The sequence below is a fragment of the Conger conger genome, chromosome 10 (assembly GCF_963514075.1).
Source record: "Conger conger chromosome 10, fConCon1.1, whole genome shotgun sequence".
Lineage (NCBI taxonomy): Eukaryota > Metazoa > Chordata > Actinopteri > Anguilliformes > Congridae > Conger > Conger conger.
The window spans coordinates 33,482,420-33,494,290 of record NC_083769.1 but is presented as its reverse complement, the minus strand read 5'-3'; the positions used below and the strand labels follow the sequence as shown (position 1 = coordinate 33,494,290).

Here is an 11,871-nt window from a genome sequence, read left to right as displayed (position 1 = left end):
TTAAGTAACTGTTTGTTTATTGTGTTAATCAAATACATCTCAATCTGACACGACAATTCACAATGAAGTACGGAATTATTACAGTGTGCCACATCAACTTTGGCCTTTGACCTTTGACTTTCCTACACAGAGAACACAATTTTCTATCTCCCTTGACTTACTGCAGGTATACAAATACCCCCCACCAGGACCCACGTACGCATCAATCAGTATAATGCTTTTACAGAGAATGTTGGGATTAGCATTAAGGGTGAGTAAGATGGTAAGTGTGTCTGGGTTGGAACCACACTATACAGAACTATTCTTCAGTAATACACACAAATACATGCTCGGATAGTACCACTGGAATAGAACAGGACTACATCTGTCTTCCATTGCAGCATTAGGTGTGAGCTGTGGCAGATGGCCATTGGATGGCAAAATGAACTCCACAGCTGATTGGATATTGGTGGTACTGGAGCTTTGGGGGTTCACAGCATCAAGGACACCTTACTGCTGATTGGATGGCAGGGAGAATTCTGTCAATGTTTTCCCAAGTATGCAGATTCAACACCATGTCAAGGAATATCTGAAGTTTAATACCTACTTTAATTTCACTTCAACAATACTAAATAAAGAAATTAGAAATAATATGTTTGCAACTAAAAAATGTCTTTTTTTATTCTAGCCAAATGCCGACAGTACAAATGTAAGTCTACATTAAACAATCCACCACAACATATTAGCTTATCTTTTCACATAAATATTTCTATAACCTTGTTAATAGTTGTGCTTTCTTTACCAAGTCTTGTACACTCCACTGTCCCATGCTAAACCACAACTGTTTGTCAGCAATTTGTGAGCACAATAGAAGATACCCACTGAACTGCTGTAGTCTAGGAGTAAATTACAACATGACACGAGTATAAATAGCAAACAGTATTCCATACATCAAAATACACTGTTCAGTGCATTTATGTTGGTTTTACAAAGCCACACCCTAACAAAAGACATTCACAGCATTCCACACAAGGGACAGTCACACGCACCAGGCCTGTACTGGCTGTGGCCACCAGATGGCTCTTGACGCACACATTTCACACTCTGCTGTACAACACAGTGGCATGTTCTGGGGGCAGGTAATCCAAACTTGCCCACTGTTGTGAAAAAAGAGCCTTTCTCTCCTCCATAGGAATGTCACTAACAAGAAGCCTCAATGCATCCCTGCTCCACACTACACAGCAGATACTCAGTCCTGGGCAGTTAGATAACATGACCATTATCACAGGTACTATAGTTGATTTTCTTAAATAATCCTGTCGAAAATGTTACCGATACATTTATGGCATATTCATTAGTATTATACGTTCGTCATACATTCCAGGGATCAGTCCAGGTAAACATGGTGTACAGTTACAAATGAAATAGAAAAAAAATCCTTTGAAAGAAATGCATCAAAAATATATCTATATATAAATCAACTTACACATAAAATGAAATCATTTTGTCCAAGTCATTTGGTAAAAAAGGAGAGAAGTATTTCTGCTCGTCTGTGCACGTTGTCAGATTTCCCCAGGTCTGTGGGGCCTGGGCTTGGGAATTTAAATAAGGAACTTGCAGAGAAGGTCACTTTCTGCACACCCAGTGAGGACCAGTCAAAGCTGTGCACCAATCAAAGACACACACACACACACACACACACACACACACATACACATACACATACACATACACATACACATACACATACACACACACACACACACACACACACACACATTCACATCACACATACATTCAGTAGGAAGCAAGAAGACTCACAATAAGGTAATGGGGGAAGAAAATTCATACATAATTTATGTTCTTTGACGTAATAGAAAAGAAGCAGAAAATCCACTCTTGGTTGAAGTAGAGGAAAATCCATAAAGTTGTCCTAGAATGTCCCAGTCTGTCTCTTTTTTTTATATTGATGCTTTTTTAAGTATAAAATGTGAACACGGGTGTAAGACTTTCAAGCACATTGACTAATCTAACTAGCATGTGAAAAGAAGGAACAAAAATATTCCCAGTCGTGTTTTCAGACAGAGGAGCTCTGTGTCATGTCTCTGTGCTCCATCCCGCTCTCACCCTCACCTCTAAAGCACCCTTTGGCACCCTCCTGTGCTGATGTTGTGTTACTAACCCGCCATTTTAGGCCTTGCCTTACCCAAAGAAAGCATGTCAACATGCAACACACATCACTAGAAGCAAAAAATAAAAAATTATATTCTGATAATTGGAGAAAAAATAAATAGAATAGACAAAAATCTTTCCTCTTGCCCAGTTGTATGTATTATTTCCCCCCATTTCATTTTCTGTACCTAGCTTAATTTGTTTTGTACATTTACAATAATATATATTTTTTTTTCATGGAACATTCTGAGACAGTTAATGTCCCTTGTCTAAGACCCTAAGGACATGCCATCTCTCTGCAAGGTGCACTGGAATGGCATAAGTGGTCTTGCTTGTCTTCAGTGGTTTAGGCCAAAGTTGGGAACAGTACTAAACCTACATCTAGGGCAAGAGTATACACTTAAAGTAAAAGGCATAAAACCATGAACATATATTAATGAATATATGCAAGGAGTCCACATTTCATTTTGAACTGGATAATGTAAATACACCGTCGTCATTATCATCATCATGAACATCATCACCATCATCATCATCATCATCAACAACAACATTGTCCCTGTCACAAATTATGTGTATGTGTGTGTGCGAGTGAGTGTGCGCTTGTGTGTGTATGTCTGCATGTGTGTGTGTGTGGTAACAGGTACATTCCACTCTCTTCTCTGAAGGGCCGCTGATATTTGGCTGGAATTAGCAGTCAGCCCCATTCCCTGGGGTCTTGGTCCTCAATGAAAGTCTGTCCACACCGTTCTACTTCCCATCTTTATGATGTCATCATGAGGTCACCCACTTCCTCCTTGGGTGAAGCCCTGTCATTGTCACCAGAACCGGTGAACCCATTTAACTCTCGGCTGGTGATGACGTGTCCGCGGTGCTGTGTAACACAGAGCAGTGTTTTGTGTCAGAGATGTGCGTATGCTTCTATGAATCTGTGTGAAGCATGTGTCTACGTGTGTCTGTGTTTCAGTTCTAAGTTTATTCCAGTTGTAAGGATATGAAAAAAGCAAAGACTATCAGTGAGACTCACTGCTCCACACACTCCTCCAGATCATGGGAGGGGGGTCCAGTCTGCTCTTCACACTGTATGTGTGTATTCAGGGGGACAGTGCTTAACAAAGTGACTTGGAAAGGGGGTAGTCTGGTGAAGCTGAAGGTGAGGGAGGATAAGTATTCACACAGAAGGAGATACAGTGTGTGGCTTCGGCCACCTCTGGTACTCCTCGGTCAGTCTCTCCATCTGTACCAGTCTCTCTCTCTCTTCCTCTCTCTCTCTCTCCCTCCTGCGTGTCCTGCCTCACCACTCTCCGGCGCTGCGGGGGGCCCGTAGGGTCTTGGCCTCGTGGGTCCTGCGGTTGCGGCCCTTCCGGATCTCCTGCAGGTGTTTCCACTTGTTGGGGGCCCCGCGGGCGGGGCCGGCGGGCAGGCCCGGGCGGGGCGGCGGGGCGACGGGGGGGGCCTTGCCCGGCTGCCGGTTCTTACGCAGCCACACCTGCTCGCACACCTGGTCCACCGTGCTCAGGTTGGGGTGGTCCACCAGCTGCATGAAGTCGCGGTACCACAGCCGGGGCGAGGCGGGCGGGCCCTGGGCTCCGCTGCGGGGGTCCAGCTGGCTGGGGGGCTCGGCGGACAGCGAGGGGGCGGAGGAGGGCACCACCTCCAGGGTGATGCCCAGCAGGGTCTGGGTGAAGCCGTGCTCCATGGCGTGGCACTGGTACAGCCCCGCGTCTCTCCGCAACACACTGCGGACCAGCAGCCCCCTCTCCATCTGTAACACGCGCTCATCCACACGCACCTGACACCACACACACACACATCAATGTGTACACACGCACACACAAACACACATCAACGTGCACACACACGTGCACGCACACACACAAAAAAACAAGGTCAGGTAAATCTGTTATAATACTTGATTTCTGTGACTGATTATGAAATAGTTATTGAGGCAAAGTAGCATCAACACTAGCACTATTCAGACTGCCACATGTACCTACAGTATATACACAGAAAAATGTACTTTTCCCCCTTAATCTCAAAATCCTCTTTTTTTTCCACTATTCGCATCCATTTCTTCTTTCTTTCCTGCCCTGCCCCCTCCCCTTCCCCTCCCCTCCTCCCTCACCTCGTCCCGGGCGCTGTCTGTGTTCTTCTGGTAGGTCCAGGTGACTTGGGCCTGCAGTGATTTTGGGATGCACTCCAAGAAGGTGCTGCTGCCCTCGACCCCGTAGAGTTTCTTCTCAGCCACGCGCTGCTTGTGGTGGTCTGCAGGGGGCAGCATAGTCAATATGATTTATCACCCATTACCACATCAGCAACACCGCCACGGGGGATGGACATGACCTGCAGCACACAATTAACCGTAGCTGCACAATCTATTTATCACAGTCGTAATTTGTGTGGATACCTGGGTCAGAGTTACTCAGATTACTGATAAAGGATAAAGGAACAACATGCTGATTGACTGGGTATTACACTTATTACATTTCTTGGTTTGCTTTGTGTCTGTATATCCAGGAGCTACGCGCTATGACGTGTGAATGCGAGAACAGTAAATGCACACCATCTCATCTCACAGAGTTCACCGCCACTATAAGAGCTTGCTTAACCCCTCTGACATTTCAGAACATTGCACAATGTTCCCACAGAATGCATGGCGTCACTGGGCAACTCTGTTTCCTGTCTTTATTCATTTGCGTTAGCATGACAGAGCAGTGCACTGTGTTCAGGGACAGAGGGAGCGCAGGGTTCAGAACCGAACTCCATCAGGATCAGACTGATGCAGGCAGGCAGCAGCAGGAGATGTTAAAGATGTTAAAGGTGTTAAAGTTAACAGAAAGCAGCAGCTCTCACCTCCAGAGCAGAGCGTGTTGGGATCCCCATTCCTCACATCCTGCCGCCGGAATCGCCTGCGTGACAGAAAAAAAATTAACATATTTTTGACATTTATCAGATGCTCGTATTGAGAGTGACACACCTTAGATTTACACAGCTGGACGTTTCCTTTTCAGGTTTAGTATCCTGCTTCCGAAAGTGGTGCCATGCCAGGGAATCAAACCCTACAACCCTAGAGCTGCAAGTCTGGCTATGCTATACTACTGTCTTTTAATGTATGCATACACGTATGCATAAAAACAGTGACAGGGAGGTACAGATGTAGTACAGACTACGTGCTTACAGATACTTCAAATGATCCAAGAAGCCAATGAGGAGAAATTTCATTAATATACCTGAGCTGGTTTGCATCAAAGAAGCATGCTATTAGCAAGTTAGAAGAACCACAGTTCTTCTAACTTGAGTGACTACCAAAGGGACAAGAGATTGTCTAACAGGGATGAAGGGAGGATGAAACTAAATAAGGTCACAGTAAAGCGGAAATAACAGGAGTGTTAAACTCTTTTCTCTCCAGTAACTGGTCAGTGATGGCAGGTGATGTTGTCACCATTGTGTGAAGGACATTGTTCTGGTAGTACTTTTACAACTCTGTCCCAATCTTCAGATGCAGCTAAATACACATCAAAAAAGTGAATTTATGGAGGAAGATTTCTGTCCTCTTTCCTGTTGGTGGATCCGTTGGTCTGACGAAGCACATTTTGTATGTTCTGTAGTCTATTCCTTACTGTCAATCCACTTTATTGTTTTAATGGCACGTGAAGGTGCCAGTGTTGAATGTTAAGAAGGCCTTTAATTGTGCAAAATTGATGTGTTTCAACGCTACTGTGTCTTCATCAGTGTCAAATAATCTAGACTAACACACACTTTCCCCCCTTTGTTTGACATATTGTCCGGTATCTGAGAAGCACCGGATTAGTTTTCTTCATTGGTTTATGCGCGGTGACCTCCTTGTCAACAGTGTTGAATGTTGTTCAGTCCTGATACTGTACTACTGTCCAAGTCACTCTGGTAAATACTAAACTGTAATTGTAACTGTGAAGCGGGAACGCGCTGTGTACCGTTTGGTGTTGGGGAGGTAGCGGGTGCAGGAGGTGCCGTCCCAGGCGCAGTAGGGGTCCCGGGCCAGACAGCACTCGGCGCAGGCCTTGCCGTACATGCTGCAGCGGTGCAGGGGTACCTGGGCCAGCCCGGTATCTGTGCCCACGTACAGCTGTTGCTATAGAAACAGAATGAGGCAGAACTTTATCTTGCTGAAGCAGAGTGAGATTTGCGCTTAGCGGACACTTTAACATGACACTGGGCCATATGGTGATAGATACTAGAGAACACTCTGATTTGCCTGATTTTGCTGGATCATTCTTTATAAACACAGTGTTCTGTTCTCATTTAGTAAATGTCTCTCCATTATATATTATTACAGAAGCCCTCTCTCCCGCTGTAACTAACTCCATATCTAGGAGATGTTATCGGATGTTGACGAAGGTAGCTACCCGCTTTGAGGAGATCTGCATGTTGATAATTGAAGAGGAGTCCTGAGGAGAAGAAACATAAGAGGTGCGGATGAGTACATACTGTGCACAAAAATACAGATATGCATGTGCCCACACACACACGCACGCACACACAGACACATGTGCCCACACACACACACGCACACACAGACACATGTGCCCACACACACACGCACACACAGACACATGTGCCCACACACACACGCACACAAAGACACGTGCCCACACACACACACGCACACACACACACAGACAGACATATGTGCCCACACACACGCACACACAGACACCTGTGCCCACACACACACGCATACAAAGACACGTGCCCACACACACACACGCACACACACACACAGACAGACACATGTGCCCACACACACACGCACACACAGACACATGTGCCCACACACACGCACGCACACACAGACACATGTGCCCACACACACATGCACACACAGACACATGTGCCCACACACACACGCACACACAGACACGTGCCCACACACACACACACACGCACACACACACAGACAGACACATGTGCCCACACACACACACACACACACATGTGCCCACACACACATGCACACACAGACACATGTGCCCACACACACACGCACACACACAGACACATGTGCACACACACACACACACACACACTTAAACAGAAATACAGTTTTCTAACCTTGAACACTTGCAGTTCTTCCAGCAAGAGCTCCTCCATGTTGTTCCAGCTCTCCTTGGGTACAGAGATGACTTTCAGGACTGTCCCCACATCTGCAGGTAACATGGCACACAATCAGACCCTGCATGGTTAACATCATATGTGCTTCTGTCTTGACATTACTATTGCTACTATGCATGTAATTATAATCAGGTAGATGAACTAAAAAGCTCCATCTTTTGACTTATTTCCTTTTTGTAGACATCAACAGCACATGTAGGTGGTGACGTGAACATAGGAGAGGAGTACCTGTTCCAATGAACATGACGTCGTACTGGCCGTCGGCCGCGCCCACGCGGTCCACGGCGATCTGGGTGAAGCTGTAGTCCACGTTCTTGCGCAGGAACACCGGCCGGCGGTTCAGCGGGTACACAGGATTAAACATGAGTGGGTGGTGCCGCGCAAACTGGATCACGTCGTCCGGGAAACCCTTGGTGGACTCAAAGCTTCCAAAGGTTTTGCTGGGGCACTGCAGGAGGAATGTGTACAGGCACAGGGTGAGATGAGCTGTCATGGGAACAGTCATAGGGTGTGACTATGGTTTCTACAGACCACAGACTACAGACTAAAGCACCTACCATGCCTGGTCGGGGGTAGGGCACTTTTCCCTGGAAGGGCACCCACTGGTAGTTGGGCCCCTCTTTGTGTGCGAAGGGCCCCAGGAATGCCCTCCGAATGTCATTCATGGTGTACAGACAAACGGCCGAGCCCTTGAATACACTGCTGTAAAGAGGCAGAAGGCACAGTCACAGAATCAGTTAAACAGGTTCAGAACAAACATATGCATATCCAAACACACACTGTCAAACACCCATACACACACACACACACAACAACATTTACACACACTGTCAAACACCCACACACCCACACGCACAAACAGACACACAACATTTACACACACTGTCAAACACCCACACACACACACACACACACACATACACAACAACAACATTTACACACACTGTCAAACACCCACACACACACTCACACATACACACACACACACAAACACACACACAACAACAGTTACACGCACTGTCAAACACCCACACACCCACACGCACACACACACACATAACATTTACAGACACTGTCAAACACCCACACACACACACACAACAACAACATTTACACACACTGTCAAACGCACACACACACACACACACATTCACGCACACTTATGGGAATTGCCGACCATCAATAATCATACCAGAATCCAGTAAATGTAATGTAAAATGCAGTCTTTGACCTCTAACCTGGAAGTAGAGAAGACTGTGTAGACCAGTGGGTTCTTCCTGTCCCTGGTCTGCAACAGGAACACATCCCCTGAGAGGAAAAAGTGCCACAGGTCACAGGTCAGAGTTCAGAGGAAAGACAAACAGAGGAAACCTTGGAATCTTTAGTTAATGCCAAAGCATCATGTTCCAACCAGACTGTGATTTCTGATGTCATTGTTGTGCCCAATACTTACGAAGTTCGTCAAAATATGTGTCACTGCCGTCATTGCCTGGCACAGAACAGATGAGTCTGGTCTTGAGAAATGTTGTCCACTTGTTGACCAAACTCCGCTGGCCACCCATGTCGTTCTGAAACACAAGATAGATATCTATACATCGCATATTCCAATTTGGCTTTAAGTTTTTACATTTTAGTCTACTTCCACATTTTGGGTTTATAATATATTTGTTGTATATTTAACTGTGGTAAAGGCATCAAAGCCAGTGTGGTGTGTGTAGGCAAGACAAGCTGAACTGTGATTGGTTGCTCACCCTGCAGAGCTGGCCAATCCGGGAATAGGTGGCCTTGCCCAGGCCCTGGGCCTCCACAGCAGTCTCACGGAAGAAGAAGAAGATCTTGTCATCGTCCGGATTCTCACTCTCAGGCACCCAGAAGGCATTCACAAACTTAGGCTCTGTGGTACACACAAATGCATATGACAAGAATGACATACCCTCTCACACAAACACCCACTGGTGTGAAATTAAAAACAAAGGAAATGAATGCACAGTTTGAGTGTTCACAATAAGAATCAATTTCACAGCTAATAAAGAAATGATGCAAAACAATGCTGAAATGGCAGATATTGCTAAATCATTGTGAATTTGAAAAAGGCACTATGGAAATTATATAATTGTGTAGGTACTGGTGTAATCTAATTGGCACTCTAAAATACAAATACATTAAGTTTGCAAGTTCCCAGGCTTAGAGTTTGTCCCCCACCCCTTAGCCCTGTTCCCGGCGGTCATCTCACCGTTGAGCCAGCGGGAGTCGTGCTGCTCCGTGCGGATGGAGGTTCGTCGGCCCAAGCTGCGGAAGATGGTGAAGTCTCGACCCATCAGGTCTGTGGCCACACCTGCATACAGCTCGTCACCTGGGAAACGGGGGTGACACGCTCAGGATTGGACAGCTCAGGTGCACATGAACAGTACAGAAGGAGAGAGAGAGAATGACAAAGAGAGAGGGAGAGAAAGACAGAGAGAGAGAGTGACAGAGAGGGAGAGAAAGAGAGAGAGCAACAGAGAGAGACAGAGACAGAAAGAGAGTGAGAAAGCAACAGAGAGAGACAGAGACAGTGTCTCTCTCTGTGAGAAAGCAACAGGCTGGTCTTACCAATCAGGACTGAAGCTGCTTGATGGCGAGGGTCATAGGGACTCTTTCCTTTCCCATCCTCTACTTTGGAGGGGTCAATACGGAACACATGATCCTAGACATGTGCAGAAGAAGGAGAGTGGGGTTGAGGTTGGGAACATCATTAATTAACAGGAACTGAGAAAATACAGAGAAAGGAAAAGCCACAGGACACAGGTATAGTGGTCATGTTTTTGAAGTGAGGTCACAGGGCCACAGGACCATGGGTGTGAGAATCATATTTGGACACTGCAGTACTGCTGCCCAGTTAAGTGCAGAACCTCACCTCAAATTCTCAAATTTACTGTGCAAATGGATTACAGGTGTCTGCCAAGCAACTAATGTAATGTGATTTACTGCACTGTACTATACTGAAACGAAAAGGCTAAAACAGCGGGTAGGCAGCAATCACAGAAAGGCCGGACACGCACCTCCATCTTCTGCCCCACCTCTACGAAGGCACAGGTGGGGTGGAAGGCTCCAGTTCCACAGGCATACAGGTGGGTGCGGTTATAGTGGTGTAGGACCTTCACATAGTTAACGCATTCCCTCTGCAAAAAACAAACACATAAGAGGTCACCATCAGCCTATGTGAGTCTAATGCTTGTGCACACATATGAATACACTGTATACAGCCTAGTCAAGTGCCTTGTTTATATGAAAAAATTACACTCGCTCCAAACTGCTTTCAGTTTGTTATATTCACAAACTGAACATCTCCAAATGTTCTCAGTGCACTATAAATTGGTGGATGACGTCAAACCGAGAACAGGCCAATGTACTGACCTTTACGGAGCACTGCCATAAGAGTTTCACAATCGCTGGAGATCTCAATGGAGAGAGCACTATTTCCCGGAGAGGGGACGGCTAACAAAACAACCTGCCGTCACATCCTGCAGTAAACGGCCTTTGACTCACAGCGACAACATCGTTCTACAAAAGTGGCCTCAATAACATTAAGGTTAATGGCTGAACTCTGCAGCACATGAAAGACTCGCACACATGAATGACCGAAGCAGGAGACATAGTGGTCACCTCCCACACCACACTGCCACCTTATCTACTTCTGTACGGGCGGGAGGGAAGGACAGCTGGTTCCCCCGTCTCCCCTAACACAGCCAGCTGTTCTAGACTCCCATACTGTAATTATCTGGAGAGGTATGCAACCGCTCTCTCTCTTCTTTCCCCCAGCTCCATTAGTGCTGATAATTTGCTACACCGTCTGGAGTTACGACAGAAACTGGCTACTGAGTGGCAAACATCTGTCCAGCCCAGATCAGCTTTCAGTGGCTGTGGGCCTTGGGGGAGCCTGGCCTCCGGGGAGAGGGTATGGGGACAGGGAGCATCCACATATCTGGGGCTTATATATGCCCACACACTCGCTTCTCCCGCCGGCTGTTTGTCCACTTCCTGTAATTTATGGACCTCAGCCGCACTCAGGCCTGAAATAAATCAAGAAATGTGTTTCTCTATCCATCTGTTGCTGCACCGGCCATTACGGCCAACCACTTAAAAGCTCCCTACAGGATCCATCTCAGTGTAATAACAGAGTCATCATTCATTTGCCTCATTAATGTAAGCGCTACTGCCACTGTGGCTCATGAATTTGAGTGGTGGTGGCGGTGTCGGGGGGGTGGGGGGGGTGGGTCATGCTTTTGCGGACTCCACATCTTGGAGATCAGCACTCACACCCGTTCATCCCACCACTCCCCGTCCCACGTCATTAATCCTCACACACAGCCCCGGCCGGAACAAAGGGCCTCCTTCCGAACGCAGCGCTCTGAAAGCTAATGGGGGATTCATATACGAGCCAATTAAGCTGTTGACAAACAGAGCGGGGGCCATGTTTGTTTAGGGCGGGGGGATGCACCCCCCACCCAGCTCCCTCCCACTCGGACTCCTGTGGCACTCTAACTTTCAATTAGTGCAGGGCCAGCTGAGGGCTAAGCAGCTTGGAGC

The 11,871-nt window shown here is 46.7% G+C and overlaps 1 protein-coding gene across 2 annotated transcripts in view; it reads right to left on the bottom strand.

The window, feature by feature from the left end:
• The window catches only part of sema3b (sema domain, immunoglobulin domain (Ig), short basic domain, secreted, (semaphorin) 3B), a 43,893-nt gene continuing 32,022 nt past the window's right edge, over nucleotides 1-11,871 (bottom strand). For both annotated transcript variants that reach the window (XM_061256976.1, XM_061256975.1), the window contains exons 5-18: nucleotides 10,344-10,463; nucleotides 9,895-9,988; nucleotides 9,536-9,655; nucleotides 9,054-9,196; nucleotides 8,756-8,870; nucleotides 8,541-8,610; nucleotides 7,860-8,004; nucleotides 7,531-7,750; nucleotides 7,243-7,334; nucleotides 6,537-6,578; nucleotides 6,105-6,262; nucleotides 5,005-5,060; nucleotides 4,277-4,416; nucleotides 1-3,943 (exon numbers count right to left, since the gene is read on the bottom strand). In XM_061256976.1, coding sequence (XP_061112960.1) covers nucleotides 3,446-3,943; nucleotides 4,277-4,416; nucleotides 5,005-5,060; nucleotides 6,105-6,262; nucleotides 6,537-6,578; nucleotides 7,243-7,334; nucleotides 7,531-7,750; nucleotides 7,860-8,004; nucleotides 8,541-8,610; nucleotides 8,756-8,870; nucleotides 9,054-9,196; nucleotides 9,536-9,655; nucleotides 9,895-9,988; nucleotides 10,344-10,463 — 2,013 coding nt within the window. In that variant the 3' untranslated portion in view covers nucleotides 1-3,445. The remainder of the gene's footprint in view (nucleotides 3,944-4,276; nucleotides 4,417-5,004; nucleotides 5,061-6,104; nucleotides 6,263-6,536; nucleotides 6,579-7,242; nucleotides 7,335-7,530; nucleotides 7,751-7,859; nucleotides 8,005-8,540; nucleotides 8,611-8,755; nucleotides 8,871-9,053; nucleotides 9,197-9,535; nucleotides 9,656-9,894; nucleotides 9,989-10,343; nucleotides 10,464-11,871) is intronic.